At 45.4% G+C, this 26,975-nt stretch overlaps 1 protein-coding gene and 1 pseudogene across 1 annotated transcript in view; one reads left to right on the top strand and one right to left on the bottom strand.

The window, feature by feature from the left end:
• Positions 1-26,975, top strand: part of DNAH11 (dynein axonemal heavy chain 11) — a 3,435,931-nt gene that overhangs the window by 1,623,430 nt on the left and 1,785,526 nt on the right. The window contains exon 46 of the mRNA XM_086939827.1: positions 19,460-19,633. Within this exon, the coding sequence (XP_086795953.1) occupies positions 19,460-19,633 (174 nt within the window). The remainder of the gene's footprint in view (positions 1-19,459; positions 19,634-26,975) is intronic.
• Positions 16,049-16,585, bottom strand: LOC147688810 (protein canopy homolog 2 pseudogene; annotated as a pseudogene).

The following is a 26,975-nucleotide window of genomic DNA, read 5'->3' as shown; positions in this document are numbered from 1 at the left end:
TTTAGTCTGCCCTGTTCCCATGATGCACTGGGCCAGGGACAGACTGATTTGCATATAGCCAGGTTCTGAGCTGGGATGGTGCAGTGAGATAAATAACGGTGATGGATCAAGCCCTGATCTTTGGACTGGGTAAGAGTGGTCTGCTTAATTCAGACACTCTGTTCATCACCACCCCCTTTTCTGAATCGTTTTTGGCCACTATAGGTGTGGCAGGGTATACTCAGACATGAGTCCCTTTCTCACTGCACCATCAGGATTCAAGCAAGCCGGGCCGAAGAAGGCTGAAATGCCAGAAACCGGTCCCCGGTAGCTTGTCTCCTTTCTGGTGAAGAATTGGCTTGGTAGTTTAGTCTGCCCTGTTCCCATGATGCACTGGGCCAGGAACAGACTGATATGCATATAGCCAGGTTCTGAGCTGGGATGGTGCAGTGAGATAAATAACGGTGATGGATCAAGCCCTGATCTTTGGACTGGGTAAGAGTGGTCTGCTTAATTCAGACACTCTGTTCATCACCACCCCCTTTTCTGAATCGTTTTTGGCCACTATAGGTGTGGCAGGGTATACTCAGACATGAGTCCCTTTCTCACTGCACCATCAGGATTCAGGCAAGCCGGGCCGAAGAAGGCTGAAATACCAGAAACCGGTCCCCGGTAGCTTGTCTCCTTTCTGGTGAAGAATTGGCTTGGTAGTTTAGTCTGCCCTGTTCCCATGATGCACTGGGCCAGGGACAGACTGATTTGCATATAGCCAGGTTCTGAGCTGGGATGGTGCAGTGAGATAAATAACGGTGATGGATCAAGCCCTGATCTTTGGACTGGGTAAGAGTGGTCTGCTTAATTCAGACACTCTGTTCATCACCACCCCCTTTTCTGAATCGTTTTTGGCCACTATAGGTGTGGCAGGGTATACTCAGACATGAGTCCCTTTCTCACTGCACCATCAGGATTCAAGCAAGCCGGGCCGAAGAAGGCTGAAATGCCAGAAACCGGTCCCCGGTAGCTTGTCTCCTTTCTGGTGAAGAATTGGCTTGGTAGTTTAGTCTGCCCTGTTCCCATGATGCACTGGGCCAGGAACAGACTGATATGCATATAGCCAGGTTCTGAGCTGGGATGGTGCAGTGAGATAAATAACGGTGATGGATCAAGCCCTGATCTTTGGACTGGGTAAGAGTGGTCTGCTTAATTCAGACACTCTGTTCATCACCACCCCCTTTTCTGAATCGTTTTTGGCCACTATAGGTGTGGCAGGGTATACTCAGACATGAGTCCCTTTCTCACTGCACCATCAGGATTCAAGCAAGCCGGGCCGAAGAAGGCTGAAATGCCAGAAACCGGTCCCCGGTAGCTTGTCTCCTTTCTGGTGAAGAATTGGCTTGGTAGTTTAGTCTGCCCTGTTCCCATGATGCACTGGGCCAGGGACAGACTGATTTGCATATAGCCAGGTTCTGAGCTGGGATGGTGCAGTGAGATAAATAACGGTGATGGATCAAGCCCTGATCTTTGGACTGGGTAAGAGTGGTCTGCTTAATTCAGACACTCTGTTCATCACCACCCCCTTTTCTGAATCGTTTTTGGCCACTATAGGTGTGGCAGGGTATACTCAGACATGAGTCCCTTTCTCACTGCACCATCAGGATTCAAGCAAGCCGGGCCGAAGAAGGCTGAAATGCCAGAAACCGGTCCCCGGTAGCTTGTCTCCTTTCTGGTGAAGAATTGGCTTGGTAGTTTAGTCTGCCCTGTTCCCATGATGCACTGGGCCAGGGACAGACTGATTTGCATATAGCCAGGTTCTGAGCTGGGATGGTGCAGTGAGATAAATAACGGTGATGGATCAAGCCCTGATCTTTGGACTGGGTAAGAGTGGTCTGCCTAATTCAGACACTCTGTTCATCACCACCCCCTTTTCTGAATCGTTTTTGGCCACTATAGGTGTGGCAGGGTATACTCAGACATGAGTCCCTTTCTCACTGCACCATCAGGATTCAAGCAAGCCGGGCCGAAGAAGGCTGAAATGCCAGAAACCGGTCCCCGGTAGCTTGTCTCCTTTCTGGTGAAGAATTGGCTTGGTAGTTTAGTCTGCCCTGTTCCCATGATGCACTGGGCCAGGGACAGACTGATTTGCATATAGCCAGGTTCTGAGCTGGGATGGTGCAGTGAGATAAATAACGGTGATGGATCAAGCCCTGATCTTTGGACTGGGTAAGAGTGGTCTGCTTAATTCAGACACTCTGTTCATCACCACCCCCTTTTCTGAATCGTTTTTGGCCACTATAGGTGTGGCAGGGTATACTCAGACATGAGTCCCTTTCTCACTGCACCATCAGGATTCAAGCAAGCCGGGCCGAAGAAGGCTGAAATGCCAGAAACCGGTCCCCGGTAGCTTGTCTCCTTTCTGGTGAAGAATTGGCTTGGTAGTTTAGTCTGCCCTGTTCCCATGATGTACTGGGCCAGGGACAGACTGATTTGCATATAGCCAGGTTCTGAGCTGGGATGGTGCAGTGAGATAAATAACGGTGATGGATCAAGCCCTGATCTTTGGACTGGGTAAGAGTGGTCTGCTTAATTCAGACACTCTGTTCATCACCACCCCCTTTTCTGAATCGTTTTTGGCCACTATAGGTGTGGCAGGGTATACTCAGACATGAGTCCCTTTCTCACTGCACCATCAGGATTCAAGCAAGCCGGGCCGAAGAAGGCTGAAATGCCAGAAACCGGTCCCCGGTAGCTTGTCTCCTTTCTGGTGAAGAATTGGCTTGGTAGTTTAGTCTGCCCTGTTCCCATGATGCACTGGGCCAGGGACAGACTGATTTGCATATAGCCAGGTTCTGAGCTGGGATGGTGCAGTGAGATAAATAACGGTGATGGATCAAGCCCTGATCTTTGGACTGGGTAAGAGTGGTCTGCTTAATTCAGACACTCTGTTCATCACCACCCCCTTTTCTGAATCGTTTTTGGCCACTATAGGTGTGGCAGGGTATACTCAGACATGAGTCCCTTTCTCACTGCACAATCAGGATTCAAGCAAGCCGGGCCGAAGAAGGCTGAAATGCCAGAAACCGGTCCCCGGTAGCTTGTCTCCTTTCTGGTGAAGAATTGGCTTGGTAGTTTAGTCTGCCCTGTTCCCATGATGCACTGGGCCAGGAACAGACTGATATGCATATAGCCAGGTTCTGAGCTGGGATGGTGCAGTGAGATAAATAACGGTGATGGATCAAGCCCTGATCTTTGGACTGGGTAAGAGTGGTCTGCTTAATTCAGACACTCTGTTCATCACCACCCCCTTTTCTGAATCGTTTTTGGCCACTATAGGTGTGGCAGGGTATACTCAGACATGAGTCCCTTTCTCACTGCACCATCAGGATTCAGGCAAGCCGGGCCGAAGAAGGCTGAAATACCAGAAACCGGTCCCCGGTAGCTTGTCTCCTTTCTGGTGAAGAATTGGCTTGGTAGTTTAGTCTGCCCTGTTCCCATGATGCACTGGGCCAGGGACAGACTGATTTGCATATAGCCAGGTTCTGAGCTGGGATGGTGCAGTGAGATAAATAACGGTGATGGATCAAGCCCTGATCTTTGGACTGGGTAAGAGTGGTCTGCTTAATTCAGACACTCTGTTCATCACCACCCCCTTTTCTGAATCGTTTTTGGCCACTATAGGTGTGGCAGGGTATACTCAGACATGAGTCCCTTTCTCACTGCACCATCAGGATTCAAGCAAGCCGGGCCGAAGAAGGCTGAAATGCCAGAAACCGGTCCCCGGTAGCTTGTCTCCTTTCTGGTGAAGAATTGGCTTGGTAGTTTAGTCTGCCCTGTTCCCATGATGCACTGGGCCAGGAACAGACTGATATGCATATAGCCAGGTTCTGAGCTGGGATGGTGCAGTGAGATAAATAACGGTGATGGATCAAGCCCTGATCTTTGGACTGGGTAAGAGTGGTCTGCTTAATTCAGACACTCTGTTCATCACCACCCCCTTTTCTGAATCGTTTTTGGCCACTATAGGTGTGGCAGGGTATACTCAGACATGAGTCCCTTTCTCACTGCACCATCAGGATTCAAGCAAGCCGGGCCGAAGAAGGCTGAAATGCCAGAAACCGGTCCCCGGTAGCTTGTCTCCTTTCTGGTGAAGAATTGGCTTGGTAGTTTAGTCTGCCCTGTTCCCATGATGCACTGGGCCAGGGACAGACTGATTTGCATATAGCCAGGTTCTGAGCTGGGATGGTGCAGTGAGATAAATAACGGTGATGGATCAAGCCCTGATCTTTGGACTGGGTAAGAGTGGTCTGCTTAATTCAGACACTCTGTTCATCACCACCCCCTTTTCTGAATCGTTTTTGGCCACTATAGGTGTGGCAGGGTATACTCAGACATGAGTCCCTTTCTCACTGCACCATCAGGATTCAAGCAAGCCGGGCCGAAGAAGGCTGAAATGCCAGAAACCGGTCCCCGGTAGCTTGTCTCCTTTCTGGTGAAGAATTGGCTTGGTAGTTTAGTCTGCCCTGTTCCCATGATGCACTGGGCCAGGGACAGACTGATTTGCATATAGCCAGGTTCTGAGCTGGGATGGTGCAGTGAGATAAATAACGGTGATGGATCAAGCCCTGATCTTTGGACTGGGTAAGAGTGGTCTGCCTAATTCAGACACTCTGTTCATCACCACCCCCTTTTCTGAATCGTTTTTGGCCACTATAGGTGTGGCAGGGTATACTCAGACATGAGTCCCTTTCTCACTGCACCATCAGGATTCAAGCAAGCCGGGCCGAAGAAGGCTGAAATGCCAGAAACCGGTCCCCGGTAGCTTGTCTCCTTTCTGGTGAAGAATTGGCTTGGTAGTTTAGTCTGCCCTGTTCCCATGATGCACTGGGCCAGGGACAGACTGATTTGCATATAGCCAGGTTCTGAGCTGGGATGGTGCAGTGAGATAAATAACGGTGATGGATCAAGCCCTGATCTTTGGACTGGGTAAGAGTGGTCTGCTTAATTCAGACACTCTGTTCATCACCACCCCCTTTTCTGAATCGTTTTTGGCCACTATAGGTGTGGCAGGGTATACTCAGACATGAGTCCCTTTCTCACTGCACCATCAGGATTCAAGCAAGCCGGGCCGAAGAAGGCTGAAATGCCAGAAACCGGTCCCCGGTAGCTTGTCTCCTTTCTGGTGAAGAATTGGCTTGGTAGTTTAGTCTGCCCTGTTCCCATGATGCACTGGGCCAGGGACAGACTGATTTGCATATAGCCAGGTTCTGAGCTGGGATGGTGCAGTGAGATAAATAACGGTGATGGATCAAGCCCTGATCTTTGGACTGGGTAAGAGTGGTCTGCTTAATTCAGACACTCTGTTCATCACCACCCCCTTTTCTGAATCGTTTTTGGCCACTATAGGTGTGGCAGGGTATACTCAGACATGAGTCCCTTTCTCACTGCACCATCAGGATTCAAGCAAGCCGGGCCGAAGAAGGCTGAAATGCCAGAAACCGGTCCCCGGTAGCTTGTCTCCTTTCTGGTGAAGAATTGGCTTGGTAGTTTAGTCTGCCCTGTTCCCATGATGTACTGGGCCAGGGACAGACTGATTTGCATATAGCCAGGTTCTGAGCTGGGATGGTGCAGTGAGATAAATAACGGTGATGGATCAAGCCCTGATCTTTGGACTGGGTAAGAGTGGTCTGCTTAATTCAGACACTCTGTTCATCACCACCCCCTTTTCTGAATCGTTTTTGGCCACTATAGGTGTGGCAGGGTATACTCAGACATGAGTCCCTTTCTCACTGCACCATCAGGATTCAAGCAAGCCGGGCCGAAGAAGGCTGAAATGCCAGAAACCGGTCCCCGGTAGCTTGTCTCCTTTCTGGTGAAGAATTGGCTTGGTAGTTTAGTCTGCCCTGTTCCCATGATGCACTGGGCCAGGGACAGACTGATTTGCATATAGCCAGGTTCTGAGCTGGGATGGTGCAGTGAGATAAATTACGGTGATGGATTAAGCCCTGATCTTTGGACTGGGTAAGAGTGGTCTGCTTAATTCAGACACTCTGTTCATCACCACCCCCTTTTCTGAATCGTTTTTGGCCACTATAGGTGTGGCAGGGTATACTCAGACATGAGTCCCTTTCTCACTGCACCATCAGGATTCAGGCAAGCCGGGCCGAAGAAGGCTGAAATACCAGAAACCGGTCCCCGGTAGCTTGTCTCCTTTCTGGTGAAGAATTGGCTTGGTAGTTTAGTCTGCCCTGTTCCCATGATGCACTGGGCCAGGGACAGACTGATTTGCATATAGCCAGGTTCTGAGCTGGGATGGTGCAGTGAGATAAATAACGGTGATGGATCAAGCCCTGATCTTTGGACTGGGTAAGAGTGGTCTGCTTAATTCAGACACTCTGTTCATCACCACCCCCTTTTCTGAATCGTTTTTGGCCACTATAGGTGTGGCAGGGTATACTCAGACATGAGTCCCTTTCTCACTGCACCATCAGGATTCAAGCAAGCCGGGCCGAAGAAGGCTGAAATGCCAGAAACCGGTCCCCGGTAGCTTGTCTCCTTTCTGGTGAAGAATTGGCTTGGTAGTTTAGTCTGCCCTGTTCCCATGATGCACTGGGCCAGGAACAGACTGATATGCATATAGCCAGGTTCTGAGCTGGGATGGTGCAGTGAGATAAATAACGGTGATGGATCAAGCCCTGATCTTTGGACTGGGTAAGAGTGGTCTGCTTAATTCAGACACTCTGTTCATCACCACCCCCTTTTCTGAATCGTTTTTGGCCACTATAGGTGTGGCAGGGTATACTCAGACATGAGTCCCTTTCTCACTGCACCATCAGGATTCAAGCAAGCCGGGCCGAAGAAGGCTGAAATGCCAGAAACCGGTCCCCGGTAGCTTGTCTCCTTTCTGGTGAAGAATTGGCTTGGTAGTTTAGTCTGCCCTGTTCCCATGATGCACTGGGCCAGGGACAGACTGATTTGCATATAGCCAGGTTCTGAGCTGGGATGGTGCAGTGAGATAAATAACGGTGATGGATCAAGCCCTGATCTTTGGACTGGGTAAGAGTGGTCTGCTTAATTCAGACACTCTGTTCATCACCACCCCCTTTTCTGAATCGTTTTTGGCCACTATAGGTGTGGCAGGGTATACTCAGACATGAGTCCCTTTCTCACTGCACCATCAGGATTCAAGCAAGCCGGGCCGAAGAAGGCTGAAATGCCAGAAACCGGTCCCCGGTAGCTTGTCTCCTTTCTGGTGAAGAATTGGCTTGGTAGTTTAGTCTGCCCTGTTCCCATGATGCACTGGGCCAGGGACAGACTGATTTGCATATAGCCAGGTTCTGAGCTGGGATGGTGCAGTGAGATAAATAACGTGGTGAAGAATTGGCTTGGTAGTTTAGTCTGCCCTGTTCCCATGATGTACTGGGCCAGGGACAGACTGATTTGCATATAGCCAGGTTCTGAGCTGGGATGGTGCAGTGAGATAAATAACGGTGATGGATCAAGCCCTAATCTTTGGACTGGGTAAGAGTGGTCTGCTTAATTCAGACACTCTGTTCATCACCACCCCCTTTTCTGAATCGTTTTTGGCCACTATAGGTGTGGCAGGGTATACTCAGACATGAGTCCCTTTCTCACTGCACCATCAGGATTCAAGCAAGCCGGGCCGAAGAAGGCTGAAATGCCAGAAACCAGTCCCCGGTAGCTTGTCTCCTTTCTGGTGAAGAATTGGCTTGGTAGTTTAGTCTGCCCTGTTCCCATGATGCACTGGGCCAGGGACAGACTGATTTGCATATAGCCAGGTTCTGAGCTGGGATGGTGCAGTGAGATAAATAACGGTGATGGATCAAGCCCTGATCTTTAGACTGGGTAAGAGTGGTCTGCTTAATTCAGACACTCTGTTCATCACCACCCCCTTTTCTGAATCGTTTTTGGCCACTATAGGTGTGGCAGGGTATACTCAGACATGAGTCCCTTTCTCACTGCACCATCAGGATTCAAGCTAGCCGGGCCGAAGAAGGCTGAAATGCCAGAAACCGGTCCCCGGTAGCTTGTCTCCTTTCTGGTGAAGAATTGGCTTGGTAGTTTAGTCTGCCCTGTTCCCATGATGCACTGGGCCAGGGACAGACTGATTTGCATATAGCCAGGTTCTGAGCTGGGATGGTGCAGTGAGATAAATAACGGTGATGGATTAAGCCCTGATCTTTGGACTGGGTAAGAGTGGTCTGCTTAATTCAGACACTCTGTTCATCACCACCCCCTTTTCTGAATCGTTTTTGGCCACTATAGGTGTGGCAGGGTATACTCAGACATGAGTCCCTTTCTCACTGCACCATCAGGATTCAAGCAAGCCGGGCCGAAGAAGGCTGAAATACCAGAAACCGGTCCCCGGTAGCTTGTCTCCTTTCTGGTGAAGAATTGGCTTGGTAGTTTAGTCTGCCCTGTTCCCATGATGCACTGGGCCAGGGACAGACTGATTTGCATATAGCCAGGTTCTGAGCTGGGATGGTGCAGTGAGATAAATAACGGTGATGGATCAAGCCCTGATCTTTGGACTGGGTAAGAGTGGTCTGCTTAATTCAGACACTCTGTTCATCACCACCCCCTTTTCTGAATTGCTTAGGGAACCCGTCCTGGTATTCCCCTGTGAGATAACTCCGGCAGGGTATCCACAAGGTGAAAGCATGGCATCCCGCCGCGAGGGGCCGTTGTGGCAGTGGCGGTTTTACCATGGGGGCGTTTGGGCGCCGCCCCCCCTGCTTTCTCGCCGTGCGAGAAGAAGGCAGAAACAAATAGTAGTTATTTTATCTATAACTACCATTTGTTTCTGCCTGCCCTTCTTGCACGGCGAGAACGCAGTCAGCAAACTTACTTCCTGTTTACGAGTCGAGCCTCAGGGCAGGGGGGAGTGGCTTGGAGGAGTGGCTTGCCCACTGTTGTGAATACGGACTGTTTGGACAGCCTGAGAGGCTGTCCAAACAGACAGTATTAGCAACAGTGGGCAAGCCGCTCCCCCCTGCCTCCTCCCACTCTCCGTTCTAAAGCATGGAGACAAGAAGGAATGACGTATTTAGGGCAGCCGGCCGAACCAATCAGCGCCGGCTGCCATGGAGGGGAGGGAGGCTGCCTGCAGCCTTTAGTGACGACTCTGATGACGAGGCATTTGAAATCCAGGATGGCGGGAGTCTGCAGTCTCGGGACAGGACTCGAGTCCGCAGTCAGAGATGGAAGCCAAGGTACGTTTTTTTACATTTATTTTATTATTCGGGGCTGTTGTGATGGTTTTATTTTATTATTCTGAGTCAGTCTGTTAAAAACGGGGCTGTTGTGATGGTTTTATTTTATTATTCCGAGTCAGTCTGTTATTAACGGGCCGTTGTGATGGTTGGTGCCTAGTTAATGTTGCTGCTGAAGCACAAGATCACCACATTGTGCATTAAAATTCAGTGATTGTTGTTTTAAGAGTTCTGGCTGCGTATTTATTTAAAAAGTTACGATTGGACTAGCGCGATACAGCGCGATTTATAGCTGCGTAGGTGGGCATTTACAATAATAAGTAAACAGAATCCATCTTTTAAGTGTGTAGTGCGCCCGTGCAAAGCTTTAGCAAATGTGGTTAACGGTGCTTTTTGTTCATTCAGATAATGTGGTGGGTTACTATTATTCGAAGCTGAAATTTCAATGTTGTTTAATGAACCGTGCATACAATAAAAAAATGCGTAATAGATTGCAAAGAATATTTCAATTGGTTTGGTGCTGAAACAATGCGTGAAGTAAATTGGACGCCTGTACGTGTGCAGCTTTGTGGATGCACCTGTAGTTTGTCGCTGGCTGGCAGAGGCGCAGAGCCGTCTGAGCTGCTAATGTGCGCCAGTAGAAGAGGCTCAATTAGTTGTAGCTGTCTGAGCAGCCTGTTTGCATTGCTTGTCTGTCGTCTGCAGTACGATTTTCATTTTACGCCCTGCCCCTTTCAAATGTCACCAGCCGCCACTGCGTTGTGGAGATTAAGCAAGCTATTGCCCAGAGTCGCAGAGTGTGAACCCATGAATCGAGTAGGCACTGGAGCGAGAATTGTCGAGTCCGTGGACATTTTAGGACTCAAGACCCCGCCGAGCCGGGAATCGAACCCTGGTCCCGGGCTGACCTCTGCTTCCAGGTCTGCCTCCTCTAACCAGTGAGCCACACTTCTCCACACATGATAAAGAGCCTAAGTATACAAGTGCCCCTCAAACCTCCCTTCCTACTGACAATAGTCTACCTGCAATAGGTGAGAAAGTCTTACACATAGATGCCTCTAGAGGCGATTATTCACTGAATGTTCTTTCTAAACTGCGTTATCAATATGTTAACGCTATGGATGCAAGGTATTGCTATGTTTGTATGCAATTACCTGCATCAGTTGCTGAATACCCTATTACCATCTTCCTTTGACTATATGGAGTTTCCTGTAGCTTATTGCTGAGCTTGTTTTATGGGAAAGGTTATTTCCAATATTATTATTCAAAGCATGACTAGGTCTTTTCAGAGATTCCTGCGCTGAAGTACCTACATAGAGAGCCTGATGCTAAAAATTATGGGAGTATGACATTTCTTTAGACCCACACTAACACTGGACACAGTTTATGCACATGGGCGCATTTTGACTTGTTCTTTAACAGACGTAGAAAAGCAATTCAGAAATTCATTAGAAGAGAGGAGAGACATTTTAGCTAAATCCACAAATCATTAAAAAATGACACAATGCGCTAAACATGAGAGTGAACATAGATTGGTGAGAAATATGGCAGCATTAGCTTTAGATTGACAACATAAAGAGAGATTATGCATTTCTATTAGAAAATCTACAACTGGTACAATTTCCGTAGGGTCTTGTGAATATGACCATTACATTTCAAATTCAAGGAAATTCGGTTTTATATTTAGATGGAGGAGATCCTGTGTTCCCCGGAGTTTATTACATTTGTAAGAAACATTAATTTTACAGATTACCCAACAGATGGTATGGAACATGTCATCTGGGAGAAGTTTTTCCAAAAATGTATCATGTAGGACAAATTGATGATACGGCAAGGTAACAACACATGAGAACTAAAAGAGGTTCTATTTCTTTTTTTCTTTTTATATATCTTTATTCAATATTTTTCCATTTCTTAACCCCCCCCCCCCTCACCCCCACCCCCCTCAGTGATGAACAGGTAAACCATAATACACATTGTCTTCATGAGAATTACATTGTAATTGACCATAATTATATAATAAAACATTTTTAGCATACAATTTCCAAGAACAAGTATACTATTTAAGAGGAAAAGGAGAAAAAGAAAACAACCACCGTAAGATATCCAAAGGAAAGCTAATTAGAAAGGCAAAAAGAAAAGAGAGAGAGCAAGGACATAGTACAATCCCACTGGGTCTCTAATTTTGTATGGCGCGCCATTGTGTGAGAGGAGTCCAGATCCTAAGCCCCCTTTTGCGGCGCGGTTTACCTTTCCTTTTGTAGATGGCTACCTCAATGTTGTGCATGGGCAATAGCCTAGCTAACCACTGTTGGAATGAGGGTGCTATAGGATCTAGCCATGCAGATGCGATACATAGCCGCAAAACTGCTATTGCGACAAATATAAGCTCATGGTCACTGCCGGGATTATCTGGGTCATCTGCCCCTAATAAAATTACCTCACTTGACAAAGTGATCTTTCTATAGAGAACAGACGTCAGAAAACTCTCTATATCTTGTAATAAAGATATTAGTGCAGGACAGGAGGCGAAGATATGAATAGAGTCGGCATTGAATAGTTTACATCTCGGACAGCATGTCCCTTTACCAGTTCCCCACTTAGCGATTTTATCTGGCATGTAGTATAAAAAGAAACAGGTTTTATAAAATTGGGCCTGAAGCTTGGTGGAGATAAGGATAGTTTGAGCTAGCTGGTAAGTGTGTAAAAATCCCTCGTTTGATATCTCTAGTTTGCTTTGCCACTTTAGTGATATTTTATCTGTCGTCCGGCAATATTGCCATCAGAGAGGCGTAGACTCCGCCGATAGTGTAGTCCCTGGAGTGAATAATTGACTCCACCAGAGTTGACTTTTCCCCTAGTGTCCTCCCCCCAGGCTTACATAGCTGAAAGTCCCTGATTTGGAGGTATTTAAAAAAGTCTTGCCAATCTAGACTGAATTCATCTTTCAGGACTTTAACCCCTTCCATGCTCATGACGGAACGGTTCCGTCATGAGCGTCGGTTGGCCTGTGCTCATGACGGAACCGTTCCGTCATGGTTCCATAGGGCCAATGGAACGTTCAGCACAGCGCAGGAATTTGTGCGGCGCTGAACGGGTTAAAGGATTTAATCCCCTGTGATGTAAACAGGCATCCTAGATGAGTTATTTCTGCCCAGTACCATTTATTTATACAGTTATCCCTAAAGATAGTTGGCAGAAGAATTGGAATGTCCATTACAGGAATATAATGTGAGATTTGCCCTATTTCTAGTATTTTCTCTATTGCTTTCCATACCTTAAGACTACTGTATAATGTCTTGCAACTTGACTTTTTTATGGTAGCTATCATGTAAGTGCCTCCACAAATACCCTCGGCTTGCGTTGCCCAAAAGCAGCTGAAATATGGATGGTGTGTGTTCATCTGCACTTATTTCACCAGTCCTCGTATTTTGTAGTAACTCCCTACAGTAGAGTAATACTGGCGCCCAGTAGTACCTTCCTAGGTTGGGAAGAGCGAGACGGCCTCTATCCTTGGGGAGGGAAAGAGGTGCTGTTTCTAGAGCATTTATAGGAGTCATTTTTGGTGTTTTGATATCATTTGTGGGAGTGATACTCAACTCACATAAAATAAGAAAGTTTTCTACTGTAGATGACATTTTCTACTATTACAGCTGTAGGATTTCTAGCTATAGATACAGAGATGGTTGCCATGAGATCAATGGTTTGCAAACTCAACTTGCTTAAGATGTCTAGCAAAAGAGGGAAGAGTCTGCTGGATGTTAAAAGTTCAACACTGTTGTACTTAACATTCCGAAAGAGAGTAGAAGACCTTAAGAAGTACATTAGCAATATTACTGACCTGAAGAAATATTCAAAAGGGTTGACAACAACAGGTACTTGGGAAGCAATAGGGAATGGGTTTTCTGCTATAGGAAGATGGTTTGGAAACTTAGGGAGCAGAATTGTTGGGAGCATCTTGAAACCCGTATTGATAATTGCGCTATGTGGATTATTCTTTTCCATGAGTATTAAGGTATACAAACTTGCACAAGTGAAGAGAAAGAGAGCAGATATGGAACTGGGGGATAGCCAGAGAAAATATTATGATGACATTACATTTCTGGAGGATTCTAAATGGAAAATGATGAGGAAAACCAAATTGTATTCTGTCCATCAAGAAATTGATATGATGATTTGATTCACCATCAGAGTGCAGCGCAAAATTGTCCACCCTTTACACATCACAAAATACAACAAAGTGTCCGCAGAAATGTGACATTAACACGCACCTACTACATGTTTCTTACTTAATACAATGATTGAAGAAAAAGGTACACTCAACATTACTATTAGAGAGTGCATTTATTTTAGAATTAGAGAATCTGTTCATAAGACTGTATAACAATGCTAATTTAGATGTTTAATAAATAAGAAAATCTTGCTTGTCTAATAAATAATGTACTTTCACTGACAAAGAAACACAACTTTCCAAAACATAATATATAGTGTCTGTATGACATATAATGGCTTGAAACTTAGACTAAAACCATCTTCACATGTGTAAATTGTTAGTGCAATTACATTGATAAAGCTCATGTGAGGGATGCACTATTGTTACATGTATGTACATTTAATATAGCTCTCAGTCACGCTTACCTTTGAGTAATTTGATTATTTGCAGTCTGTCTTATGTAATATAAACTACATGTATTAAAGAGTTGTCACCCGATGATTTCAGCTGTCCAGACATGAAAGCCCTCTCAGTTCTCCTCGTCCACCACTGGAGTCCGGCAGAATAGAAAAGGGACGGACCAAATTAAACAAGTGAGCCAGTCCGCATGAGCACTTTTCAAGCACTAGTCTGAGAAGACTTTATAAGATGTTAGTTTTCATTCTCTTTAATTTGGCAGAGAGTATTATAAGAGGGAGGCAGGTTCCCCCCATACTTAAAGGCTTTTTGTTTGTCCTATTCCCTCCCCTTCACATCTTATCAATAACCACAATTCTTCACTAACTCACCAAAAGGAATTAAAATACTCAAAGAATAGGTTCTTGCCTGCATTTATGTTTCTTCTATTGAGGTTACCGGTGGACAGGAACTCTAAAGGCCCTGTAAAGAAAGAGGACTTCGTAAACTCTAGCTTGGACTCTTTTTTTGTTTAAGTTATAACGGATATACTGAGTTTGCCTTGTTACAATTAACCAAGGAAAACCAAGGAAAACCAAGGAAAACCAAAATAAATCTTTCTGAGAATCCTAGCTGAAAGAAGACAAGCCGTGTTCAAGGAAATACAACAATTGCTAAAAATGAACATCATAGAGCCTTCCCAAAGTAATTGGTCCTCTCCCATAGTATTGATTCCAAAACCCGATGGGAGTATAAGGTTTTGTATTGACTTTAGAGCAGTTAACCAGATCTCAAAATTAGACGCATACCGGCTTCCCAGAGTTGATTGAGTGAATAAGGGATGCGGAGTACATCACCACAATAGATCTCACAAAGGGATACTGTCAAGTTCCCCTAAAAACAGAAGACAAGGAGAAGATGGCTTTTTCTACTCCTTTTGACCTGTTTCAATTCACACTGCTTCCTTTCGGGCTGCCACTTTTCAGAGGTTAATGAATATAATCTTTAAGAACCATCATAACTGCTCATCTGCATATCTAGATGATATCATTATATTTAGCCACACGTGGGAAGATCATTTGAGACCCTTAACACTAATTTTCAATGACCTGATGAGAGCCAACCTCCACATAAATGCAAACAAATCGAAAATAGGCTTTAACATAGAAAAATACCTAGGGTATTTGTTAGGAGATGGGTTAGTTGCACCCCAAACCGATAAATCAGAGCAATCACTGAGATCCCCTTTCCAACCAATAAAAAAAGTGATAGGATCCTTTTTGAGGTTGGTAGGGTATTACCGAAGATTCACCCCAAATACTCCAACATCGCGGCACCCCTGACTGATCTCTTAAGAAAAGGAACACCAGCTACCAGTTTCCGAAATTCCTCTGAACAAGCAACAGAAGCCTTTTGGACTCTAATGGAAATTATTACTTCTTCCCCCATTCCCACCTCCCCAGACTTTGAGAGAGTCAATCAATCAATCAAAATGAGATCTATTCGATTTTAGGCATTAAAATCATGAAAGCAGGCAGTAAAAACATATCATCACACATCTAAAAATTACATAAAAACACATTAGATAGATACAATTTCATAGAAAAAATTCATTTAACAATAACTATTTGTTTTACATCCTGGAAATAAAAATTCATTATGCTGTGCTTAGTATATACCATCTCATTTCTGTGTTTCTCTCGTATATTTTACATCAGACATTTAAATAATTAGGGATTTTCTGGCTCTGATTTTACTTTTTTAAAAACCCACCATGGATCCAACAGAATAACAATTTCCCAACATCTGCAAATACAAAAAAGCAGGACGACATTGTCTCCATCCCCTGTTTTAATAGCGGTATTACCCATCTTCGCCTTTCAGTTTTGTAAAATGTACAGAATAAAATTACATGACATGTTGTCTGCGATGAAATGTTATCACAAGGACATCGGCAAGGTTCCCTTGACCAGTTGCTAGAGTCTTCACGGCTTGCAGCGGACACCTGAATTTCAAACACCTTGATGGCCTAACCTTGAGAAACATGGTTGAGGAATATGGAATACAAGCAATATTGAAGATTTGTTGTTGGAAAAAAGGGAATAAATAGTTTTCACTTCCTCTGAATTACACCACTTGTTCCGATTTCCCCCTAGTGCATCTGGATGCAGGACCCAGAAGGAATTTGAGATGTTTAAAAAATTTAAACCATCCAGAGCAGAGAACTGCTACATCACAGCTCATCATGACAGAGGTGGATCGCATGGTCATAAAAATCTGTACGTTTGCTGCACAACCGGTCCTTCACATTATCAGACTTGTGTGAGAAGAATTCTATCACCTCATCCTCATACTCTTCCACATTATGCTCACATGCAAACCTCAGGCTGGAAGTCACGTCCTTGTCAATCTTGGTGCCCGACAGATCCATCTTGGTGCCGTCACGGGACGGGACACGTACATACGTCTTGCGCTGGGTGGACGAGTCCACCTTCTCTCCATAGTCGGCCATCTACTCACAGACCCGCTCTAGGAGCTCAGTAAGGTGAGCTTCAGATCGTGCATACGGTACCTCAGATACCGATTGACTGCCATCAGGGTTTAGCCTAAACAAACCCATCCAAATATTCTTCTTGGGGTCTACCTGCGGGATTTCTCACTCCAACTCATCCACAAGTGCTCGACCTGCTCCACAATGCAGTTCCTGGCCTCTCCTAGCAGATGTGGCCGTCAGAAAAAAGGCCAGGAGAAAACCTAGGTAGAAAAGCATCTGCTACAACCATCTAGCACCCTCTCCTAACCCAGTAACCCGAGAGAGTCTTTGTCCTCCAAATAGATGCTTCTGACGTAGGCAAAAGGATGATGAAGGTATTCAGAAACCTATTTTATATATTAGCAGGAAATTGTTTCCATTTGAGACAGCTTACTCCCCTATTGAAAAGGAGTGCTTAGTCATTAAATGGCCAATCGAGAAGCTTTCATACTATCTTAAAGGTAAACCCTTTATCTTGTATACTGATCACGCTCCCTTGACTTGGCTAAGCAGAACCAAAGGAAACAATCCCTGGGTACTTTGTGGTTTCTCTCCCTTCAGCCTTTTTAATTTGAAATATATCATAAAGCCGGCAAGGATCTCACTGGCTAGGACTGCCTGTCACATTTTCCCCTTTTTCCTTATCAGGAAAATCCAGGGATGGGGGATGTGTCACCTACCCAATGATTCCAGCGGTTCAGAGATGAAAGGCGACTCAGTTCTCCTCTCCACCACGGGAGGCAGGAAGAAGCATGGGGCCAAGGATCTCCATGTGAAGAGCTGTAAAGCCTGAAGAGAAAGTGTGGCGTGTGGAGATTGAAACGTGAGAGGAAGGAGTGCAGGAGTGCAGAGAAGCAGCGGAGACGGAAGCAAGAAACGAAGCACCCGACACGTCATCTCCAGAGGAAGCAAAGCCCCCCAGGAGAGTAACTAATGAGACGGAGGCACCCGAAGCTGCATCCGACAATCCAGAGAGATGAGTGGAGTCTCCTGTCTGTCTGTCCAAAGACCCAGAGTCCGCGCCGCGTTGCAGGAGGGACGCGGCCTCACCACGTGGATTTAATTTGACAGAGGGGATTATAAGAGGGAGGCAAGTTCCCCCATACCTTAAGGCTTTTTGTTCACCCTATTCCCTCCCCTTCACTTCCTATCAGTAACCACCATTCTTCACTAGAGAGAGAGCAGAATAGGAAAACACCCCACTAATTCACTAAAACAAATTAAAAAAAACTGAAAGAATAGGTTCTTACCTGCGTTTTTCCTTCTTCTGTCGAGGATACCAGCGGACATGACCTCAATGGCCCTGTAAGGAAAGAAGACTTCGTAAACTCCAGCTTCAACTCATTTTTTGTTTAAGTTATAAATAATATACTGAGTTTGCCTAGTTACAATAAACCAAGGAAAACCAAAATAAATCTTTCTGAGTGTTCTTTGGACATTTCGCCATTTCATGTGATAACAAGAGTTTATATTTGTTTTGTTTGATTGTGCAAGCGCATATTAAATGTGTACCAGAATGTTTAATGGTTAACTTGACTTTATAGTTGAGGCCTATATTTCACCCTGATGCATTTAATAGAATACTGTTTTCCAGATTTTGCTAATGTTGCTTTCTTGCAGATATTCACAAGCATTGTTAGTTTAGAACAGATACATTTCTGTACTGGAGATATATACATAGCCTGAGAAACAGTCCTTGAAGAAAGTACATGAGAAAACTTAGTACAAATGAAAGGACTATTCTTTTACAGACTTGGGAGTGAGAAAGAAATGTTGTTCCCATGTCTGATGAGGAACAGTTGGTAAACGTTGCCGTCGGCAATGAGAAATTGGAACAAAGACAATACACTGGATGACCTATGAACTTTATGGATTAAAATATACCGACTGCCCCTGCTGACTTAGGAGAGATGCCTTTTTTTCCTTTTGAGGAAAGGAACTCCACCAATCCTTTCTGGGGTTCTGCTGGCCTTCTTTTCCAAAACCCCTTTCTGCGGATTCTATGCAGAACCTTCATTGGAATCCTTGCCAACCCTTTTTGTGATGCCCAAGTACCTCCTGACTTTGAGGTTTAGACCTCTGTTTCCTTTGAATGCTGTCCTAAGTGTGGTATAAAGTAACAATTATTTCTGACCCACTGAAGTCTCTTGGCTAAGATTATGAGATGCTAATACTTGTGCTATTCAACTTTCCCTGTCTTTTCCCTGTCCCCTACCTGGAACTCTTTGATTTCTGAGACACTTTAGATCACTGAACCATCCTGTACTTTGGATTGTACTTCAGGTCCTCATTATGTAACCAAATGGGTTGCACTGTTAAATGGGTTAGATTGAAGACATTAAATGCTAACTGCCTTTCCCCTCAGTGAGACTAAAAATGTCCATCGGAGACCAAGCGTAAGTGGATTTGGGAGCCCAGAAAATGCTGGATCAATAGAAACATTTGTTTCACATGTGAAAACACTTCTTTGTGAAATCAGCTTTAAGGAGCTCAGGAGCTAACAAATAGTATAGTAATACATAGCACATTCATTAAAGTGGAGCCAACATTTGAGCACATGTGGGTTTACACATAGTAATTTAAATTCCTCTCAGCTGTTTGCCAGTGAGTTATGTTCCCAGTGACCAAGGGCATATCCATGTGAGGCAGATGAAATGAAATGAATAGTTGTAGTGATTTTGTTGTCGGTTTTATTAACTAAAATATATATTCTTCCTAAAAGTTTATTTTTCCTTCTTACTTCTCCAACATCTATGCCACACTTCCAACTTTAATTATAAAATAATGTTGTTCTTTTCAACGAATGTCCTTGTTTTTTCGAAAAAAGATTCCTAAACACTGAAGTCAATAGTTATATGTCATTTTCCCATGATTATGCAAAAATAAAAATCGATTTTATAAATTCAAGCCAGAGTATTCGACCTCGCTTAAACAATTGTTTTCTCCAGAAATGTATTGTTTTTATTAAATGTTGCGTTATCTTCTCAGTTGATGACGCTGGATATCTTTTTTTAAATGGGATTACAACTTGAGAACTATGCAGTAGTTCTGGCTGAATAGAATATTTTGCATTGTGAAATATATTTCACATCTTTTCTCATCAAATTCTAGCTTGCTGATTATCGAGCTGTGTTTAGTCACTGGTGGACAAAACAGATGAAAGCTGTGAAGTTCCCTCCCCAAGGCACAATTTTTGATTATTTTCTCGATCACAAAAGCAAGAAATTTGTTCCTTGGGCAGATAACGTGCCTACGTTTGACATGGATTCTGATGTGCCCCTACAGGTAAGCAATAACCAATGAAAAGTTTGTGTTTGTGTTTTTAAAAATATTTTGTGAAGAGGTCAAGCAGCACTAGCATTTATCTGTTCTAAAGACATGATTTTTGGCTAAAGTAGTCATGTGACAGCGGGAGATTGGTAACCATCTTTGGAAGAAAAAAACCACTGTGAGTGCAAGGTTCTTTTAGGTCTCACCTGTTACAGTGCATTTCCTACATGTGCTCTCGCTTGCGAGAGATATTGTATACAGGAGGCTTAGAGCCCACCCATTTCTTTCCATTTGTTGTCTTCATTGTCACTCTTATTTTTACTGGCATAATTTCCTCTTTTTACCTCGGGAGCATGGATCAAGTACATATTGTTTCATCTTCATTAGGGTCCTTCCAATGCTGACGCTGTGATTGAAGTAGGCTTCTGTTCTTCTTGTGTTGTTCGGGGTTGCTTCTTCTCTTCCACTCCACCTTGTCCGTGTTGCTTCTACCCTCCCATCCCCCACTTCCGATTGTCTGGGTTGCTTATTCCCTCCAACTCTCTCCCTCCCATTGTCGGTGGTACTAATTTGCTCCCACCGTCCACCCACCATTGTCAATGTGGTCACTTCCCTCCCACTGCCCCTTGTCTGAATTTCCTCTTCTCTTCCAACCCCCTTTTCAAAGTTTCCTATTCCCTCCCACCCCCACCCACTGTGTTGTCTCTTCCTTACAAATCAATACAATCCCCAATTGTCTGTGTGTCCTATTCCCTCACACCCCCCACTCTCGCATTGTCTCTGATGCTCCCCCAGCCAACCACCATAAGAAGGAATAGCACTGTGGCACTTTTCTTTAGTTTCCAATGTTATGGTGCTGTTTAAAAACGTTGTAGCATTTTTTTATAACTTTAACATAAGGCTGAAATACATTGGAAAAGTCAACAGCTCTCACTGAGGTGAGATCTATGGGCTGTGCTAATACTTGTTCCAGTTAAGCAAGCAGTGTTTTTACCCCAAACAACTGAAGCAAATATTTTCCTCATTAACTGAGACTGGGGCATTACTTAATTTGAAACAAAAGAAATATTGCAAGGGCCCTTGTCAAGAGGTCACTACAGCTTGCACCATCCATTTACCCTGCCAGCACTTCCCAATTACTGCCATCACACACCTGACAGTGTGACAACTGAGACTATTCCTGCCCCCAAAAGCAATAAGTATAGTTTGCCGGAAGGCATCATTCTTTTTTTTTTTACTGCATTTTGAATTAATAAAAAACTGTTGGGCTAATCTATAAATAAGGCAAACAATGCTACCATGTGGCAGGCTGTCATAAGTTCCGGTGTTGGTAATTAAGTGCCAGTGCCGAGCACCAGAAACCACTAGCATATATTATGCACTAGACGGAGGATAGATTTGCTAACAAGTCTGACGTAATATAGGGCTATCATTTCAGTATGACAGGTAAACTTGAGCCATCATGCATGAAACTTACTTTGCCTGCTAAATGGCAAGCACACATATTATAATTGTGAATTCTATCCCTAAGTCCCTTTGTAAACATCTTATGTATTTGGGCATGGACTATGTTAAAACACCATTTAAGCCAAACGCCATTTGATAAGGATCTTTTATCTTTGTTGATCTGTGTGCATCAGGATCACTTTTGGTGTGTTATTGTGTGTCTACCTTTGCTTTTGATCCTACCACACCTCTTTTGTTGGAGAGCTACAATAGGTCAGGAAGTAGAGCCATTATCTCCTCTTGGCAGTTCTAGGTATCAGGAGGAGCCTACTTTTTGATAGGTGTTTCAGATTGTCTAATAGCGTTACGCTCTCCCATTCCAGCAAACCTCACCACTTCTCCCACCATCCCAAAATTGGCTGACAGAGGACCACCTTGTGCTTTTGCGACAGGAAGCACTGACCCTACTGGCCAAAGGATAAATCAAGAGGGTGCCAGCATCAGAAGTAGGTTGTGGTCGATATTCCTGCTACTTTCTGGGGCCAAAGAAGGATGGAGGGCTATCTTGAATCTGTCCCGTCTCAATTACTTCTTGAAATACGAAAAAGTCATGATGCTCACACTGGTTGAGGTCTTATCTGCCCTTGACTCAGGGGACTGGATAATGTCACTGAACTTGCAGGATGTCTATTTCCACATTACCATCCTGGCTGCCCACCAACACTACCTGTGGTTCGGAGTGGGACAGGAGAATTATCAGCTTGCTGTTCTTCCCTTTGGCTTCAAGAGTGCTCCTCGGCAGTTCACCAAGTTGAGGACTGTGGTTGCAGAATGTTTTTAGAGGTCAGAGGTTCCCTTACCTCGACGATTAGCTGTTGAAGGTGAGCGCTCCCCAGGCAGTCATCTCCAACCTCCATACTACAGTGGACGTCTTGCATTGGCTGGGGTTCACTATTAACATGGTAAAGTCAAAAGATAACTTCTTCTCAGATGCTCCCTTTCATTAGTGTTGTTCTGGATACAGTGTAGTTTCTGGCGTATCCTCTGGAATTGGGAGTTCAGGGCATTCAGGCTATAATACTGATGTTTCATCCTCTATCCTGGATTTCGGTGAGACTGACTCTGAGACTGATGGCTCCTATCTCCTCTTGAATCCTGTTGGTAAAACATGACCTTTGATATATGGGGGCTCTGCTGTGGAACTTGAAGACCCAGTGGGCACAGCAACAGGAACATCTCTCCGACCTGGTCCATATATCAGCAGGAACTGCAAAGGACCCGCAGTGGTGGCTCATGGACTGAGATTGGGCTGACCTCACTGTAGTTCTCCACCCAGAGCTCACTATGATGACAGGTGCATCACTCCTAGTCTGGGGCAGCCATCTGGGGGAGGTAGAAACCAGAGGACTGTCATTCCTGGTGGAGTCTAGGCTTCACACCTGCTGCAGCTAAGGGAGAGATTACTTTTGTGTCAATTCTAAGGTAAGAAATCTCTATCAGACTAACAAGTTACGTCTGGCAATACTTTATCTGGTAGAGACGTTATCTAGCCGCGGATTCCTTACCAACACCCCACCTCCATTGTTCCCGTTCTGCAAACTGCCTTCTCTCAATTAAGAGATCATTTAGGACCTCACAGGAACACTAGTCATTCCTCTTCAGCTTGGATTTGTGCTTCTGTTGAGGAAAAAACAGTTAAGAACTGAGGTCAGTGCACTTATGTGGTGCCTATATAGGTACCTCACACATAATTTCCAGCGTGGACGTCACCAACAATGCCATGAGGAGCCAAGTGATGCTGTCTACCGACGTGCAAGGGGGATTGCTAAAAAATTTCCAGATCCAGTCTGACACCTGAAAATATTCTGAGGTAAGTAATTTGGCACTAGATAGTCCCTACCAGACAATATTCTTACCGAAAAGTGTTACTAAAGGAAAGTAACTAGGTCATCTAAACTACAGAACTTACATGATTAAATTGCTTTCGGAAGGAAAAAAGCAAGTAGCCTGCCCAAATACTAGGAAAACGCTAATAACCAAAACCTGAAATATAATGGGAGACACTAGGGGTGGGCGGAATTTGCGTAATCGCGTTAAGCAAATCTCCGCGAAATGGTACAAAACCTCCGCGAAATCGCAGAAATTCCCCGAACGAGCGGAATTGCATGTTTGCGATGCTTTTTATCTGTTCGCAATTGCTGTTTGCATGCTCGGGGGGAAATATCTCTAGAACATGCATTTTGAGAAGGTGAACAAGCAAAAAATTTCGCAAAGTTGCGGAACGCAGAATTTTGGGCAATTTTGCGTTCTCCGCGGAACGCGAAATTACCCAAATTCCGCAAGCGGAACAGAATTTACTGCCCAGGCCTAGGAGACACACCGTATACTCAAAACACACAAGATGATGGACGGAATGTTGCACATTGGAAAAAAATTCACCACCAGTCACAGATCTGGGTTTAATCATTGTTATTTTGCTCACCACGCCACCCCAGTTGAGACATGGCCATATGAAAAACTGTTTTGACCCTGTGCCTCATGGGAAGAGTCCAGCCCGAACTGCCAAGCCATGTCTTCCCTGGACCAGAATCAAGCATCCTAGGACCGCTTTCTGGCTATCAGCTGTCATAAGGCAGGATAGCTTGACTCCAGTGGCGCAGTGAGCATGGGACCCACGTCTGGGCATACCCTTCCCACATAGGGCGAACAGCAAAACACACAAGATGATGGACGGAATGTTGCACATTGGCAAAACATTCACCCCTAGTCACAGATCTGGGTTTAATCCATTGTTATTTTGCTCACCACGCCACCCCAGTTCAGAGATGGCCGTATGCAAATCAGTCTTGACCCTGTGCCTCATGGGAACAGTCCAGCCCGAACTGCCAAGCCATGCCTTCCCTGGACCGGAATCAAGCATCCTAGGACCGGCTTCTGGCTATCAGCCATCATCAGCCAGGATAGCTTGACTCCAGTGGCGTAGTGAGCACAGGACCCACATCTGGGCATACCCTTCCCACATAGAGCGAACAGCAAAACACACAAGATGATGGGCGGAATGTTGCACTATGGCAAAACATTCACCCCAGTCACAGATCTGGGTTAAATCCATCGTTATTTTGCTCACCACACCACCCCAGTTCAGACATGGCCATATGCAAATCAGTTTTGACCCTGTGCCTCATGGGAACAGTCCAGCCTGAACTGCCAAGCCATGTCTTCCCTGGACCGGAATCAAGCACCCTAGGACCGGTTTCTGGCTATCAGCCATCATCAGCCAGGATAGTTTGACTCTAGTGGCGCAGTGAGCATGGGACCCACGTCTGGGCATACCCTTCCCACATAGGGCGAACAGCAAAACACACAAGATGATGGACGGAATGTTGCACATTGGCAAAACATTCACCCCCAGTCACAGATCTGGGTTTAATCCATCGTTATTTTGCTCACCACGCCACCCCAGTTCAGAGATGGCCGTATGCAAATCAGTCTTGACCCTGTGCCTCATGGGAACAGTCCAGCCCGAACTGCCAAGCCATGTCTTCCCTGGACCGGAAACAAGTATCCTAGGACCGGTTTCTGGCTATCAGCCGTCAGCCAGGATAGCTTGACTCCAGTGGCGTAGTGAGCATGAGACCCACGTCTGTGCATACCCTTCCCACATAGGGCGAACAGCAAGACACACAAGATGATGGACGGAATGTTGCACATTGGCAAAGCATTCACCCCCCAGTCACAGATCTGGGTTTAATCCATCGTTATTTTGCTCACCACGCCACCCCAGTTCAGACATGGCCATATGCAAATCAGTCTTGACCCTGTGCCTCATGGGAACAGTCCAGCCCGAACTGCCAAGCCATGTCTTCCCTGGACCGGAATCAAGCATCCTAGGACCGGTGTCTGGCTATTAGCTGTCATCAGCCAGGATAGCTTCACTCCAGTGGCATAGTGAGCACGGGAGTCCATCATCCCTTTTGGTATCACTTTGTACGCCCTGAGTTGGCAGGGTATGCCCAGACATGGGTCCCTTGCTCACTCTATCACTGGATTCAAGATAGCCTGGCTATTGAGGATTATGAATCTGAAACTGGTCTCAGGATGCTTGTTTCTGGTCCAGGGAAGACATGGCTTGGCAGTTCGGACTTGACTGTTCACATGAGGCACAGGCTCAGACTGATTTGCATATGGCCATGTCTGAACTGGGGTGGTGGAGTGAGCTAAGGAATGATGATGGATTAAACCGAGATCAGTGGACTCGGGTGGGTGTTTGATTTGCTCAAGCACTCCGTCCATCATCCCCTTCGGTATGACACCGTATACTCAGCATGAAATAAACCAGTTATTCTTAGAATGCAATTCAACTCGCCGCCGTCCCCCGCATCCGAAGAACGACAAGAGGAGGTAGGTCCTTCTCCTACCTGGCCGCCAAGACCTGGAACTCCCTCCCTCCCGACCTGCGCCTGACCCAAGACCACCTCGCCTTCAGGAAGAAGCTCAAGACCTGGCTGTTCGGGAGCAGCAGCACCCCCCCTCCCCCCCCCCTAGCGCCTTGAGACCCTCCGGGTAAGTAGAGCGCTCTATAAATGCCTTTGATTGATTGATTGATTGATTATGATAAAAATCAGGAATAAACCATTTGAGTGTAAAAAGCTATATGGCATAGGTGAATCTAAACACTTATCTCCTAAACAAGAGAAAGCCTTGGAAGTCTGTTTACAAATCAAGATATAAAATGGCCAGATCTTACTTAGCCAGATGCAGGGCCCCAGTGGAGAACGTTCAGTCTGAGAACTTTTACTCAACATACATGGATCTACTTGTGCCCAGATTGGCAGCCATGTGTGCGGCTCCCATAGGAAAAGGGATGCTGACACATGTATGTAAGGAAACTCTGAACGCATCACTGCCCAAACCAGAAAAAGACTATATTGTCCTTTAGTTATGCTTAACATAGGCTATACAATCCAAAGTCAACTCAGAGAAAATCACATAAATGGATATTTACCATCTGCAGAGTACATCCCCCAATATAGGGAATCTGTTACCTGTGATGGAGGGCACTCTCATTTGGGGGGAGGGCAGTGAACTCTGCTCCACCAGCGAAATTCGCAGAGTGTTGCCGCTCAGCGCGGAGTTCAGCCAAATCTCTGCACTTTTCTGCAGTGCGGATTTTACCGCTGCACCATCCTAAATATTATTTTCGTACATCAATGAGCTCGCCAAAGTACTGTTGGCATAACAGAAGGAACACGATAAAAAGAAAAGTATACTGCTTAATATGCTGAGGATAGCAAAAGCTGCAATATGTGTGCAGTAATGTATATCTAAAATGGCTGCACCCACGCACAACATACATAGAATTATGCTTGCAAAGCGCCACTCATAACTTATGGCTCACTCAGCCCTGCTCCCTGCTCTGTCATCGGAGATCACCAAAGAGCACCAGCTTCAGGGGTGCTGGGAGGTCAGTTTGCCTCTAGCAGAGTATATGCTAGGAGTCACCGAAGTCCGAGATTGGTCACTGAAGTAGAGTTACCCTCAGGTGGTTACTGCTGCTGCTAGCCAGAAAAGCCAGGAGTGCTCATGCCCTCACCCGCTATTACTATTACTGCTTAGTGCGACACCACAGTAAGCCCACTTAGAGACTTAAGTCCATTCAAAAGTTTCACTACCATTGATATCGTCAGTCCTAGGAGTAATCTGGTCACCATGCTTCATACTGTGTACAGTGAATAGCAGTGTCACTGGGGAGACGGTGACTGTTTGCTGCCACATCAATCTTACAATTGCAGCCGTGGGGCCCATTGGGTGAGTGTGTTAAGGCTGAGGTGTAGGAAGGCACAGTAGAAAACTTTCTAACGTTGAAATAGCTATACACTGGAAAACTGTTGTATGTAAGCTGTGTTTTGCA

The sequence above is a fragment of the Lissotriton vulgaris genome, chromosome 10 (genome assembly GCF_964263255.1).
Source record: "Lissotriton vulgaris chromosome 10, aLisVul1.2, whole genome shotgun sequence".
In the NCBI taxonomy this organism is placed as follows: domain Eukaryota; kingdom Metazoa; phylum Chordata; class Amphibia; order Caudata; family Salamandridae; genus Lissotriton; species Lissotriton vulgaris.
Note: the sequence above shows the minus strand (reverse complement) of the source record. Positions and strands in the feature narration are given on the sequence as shown.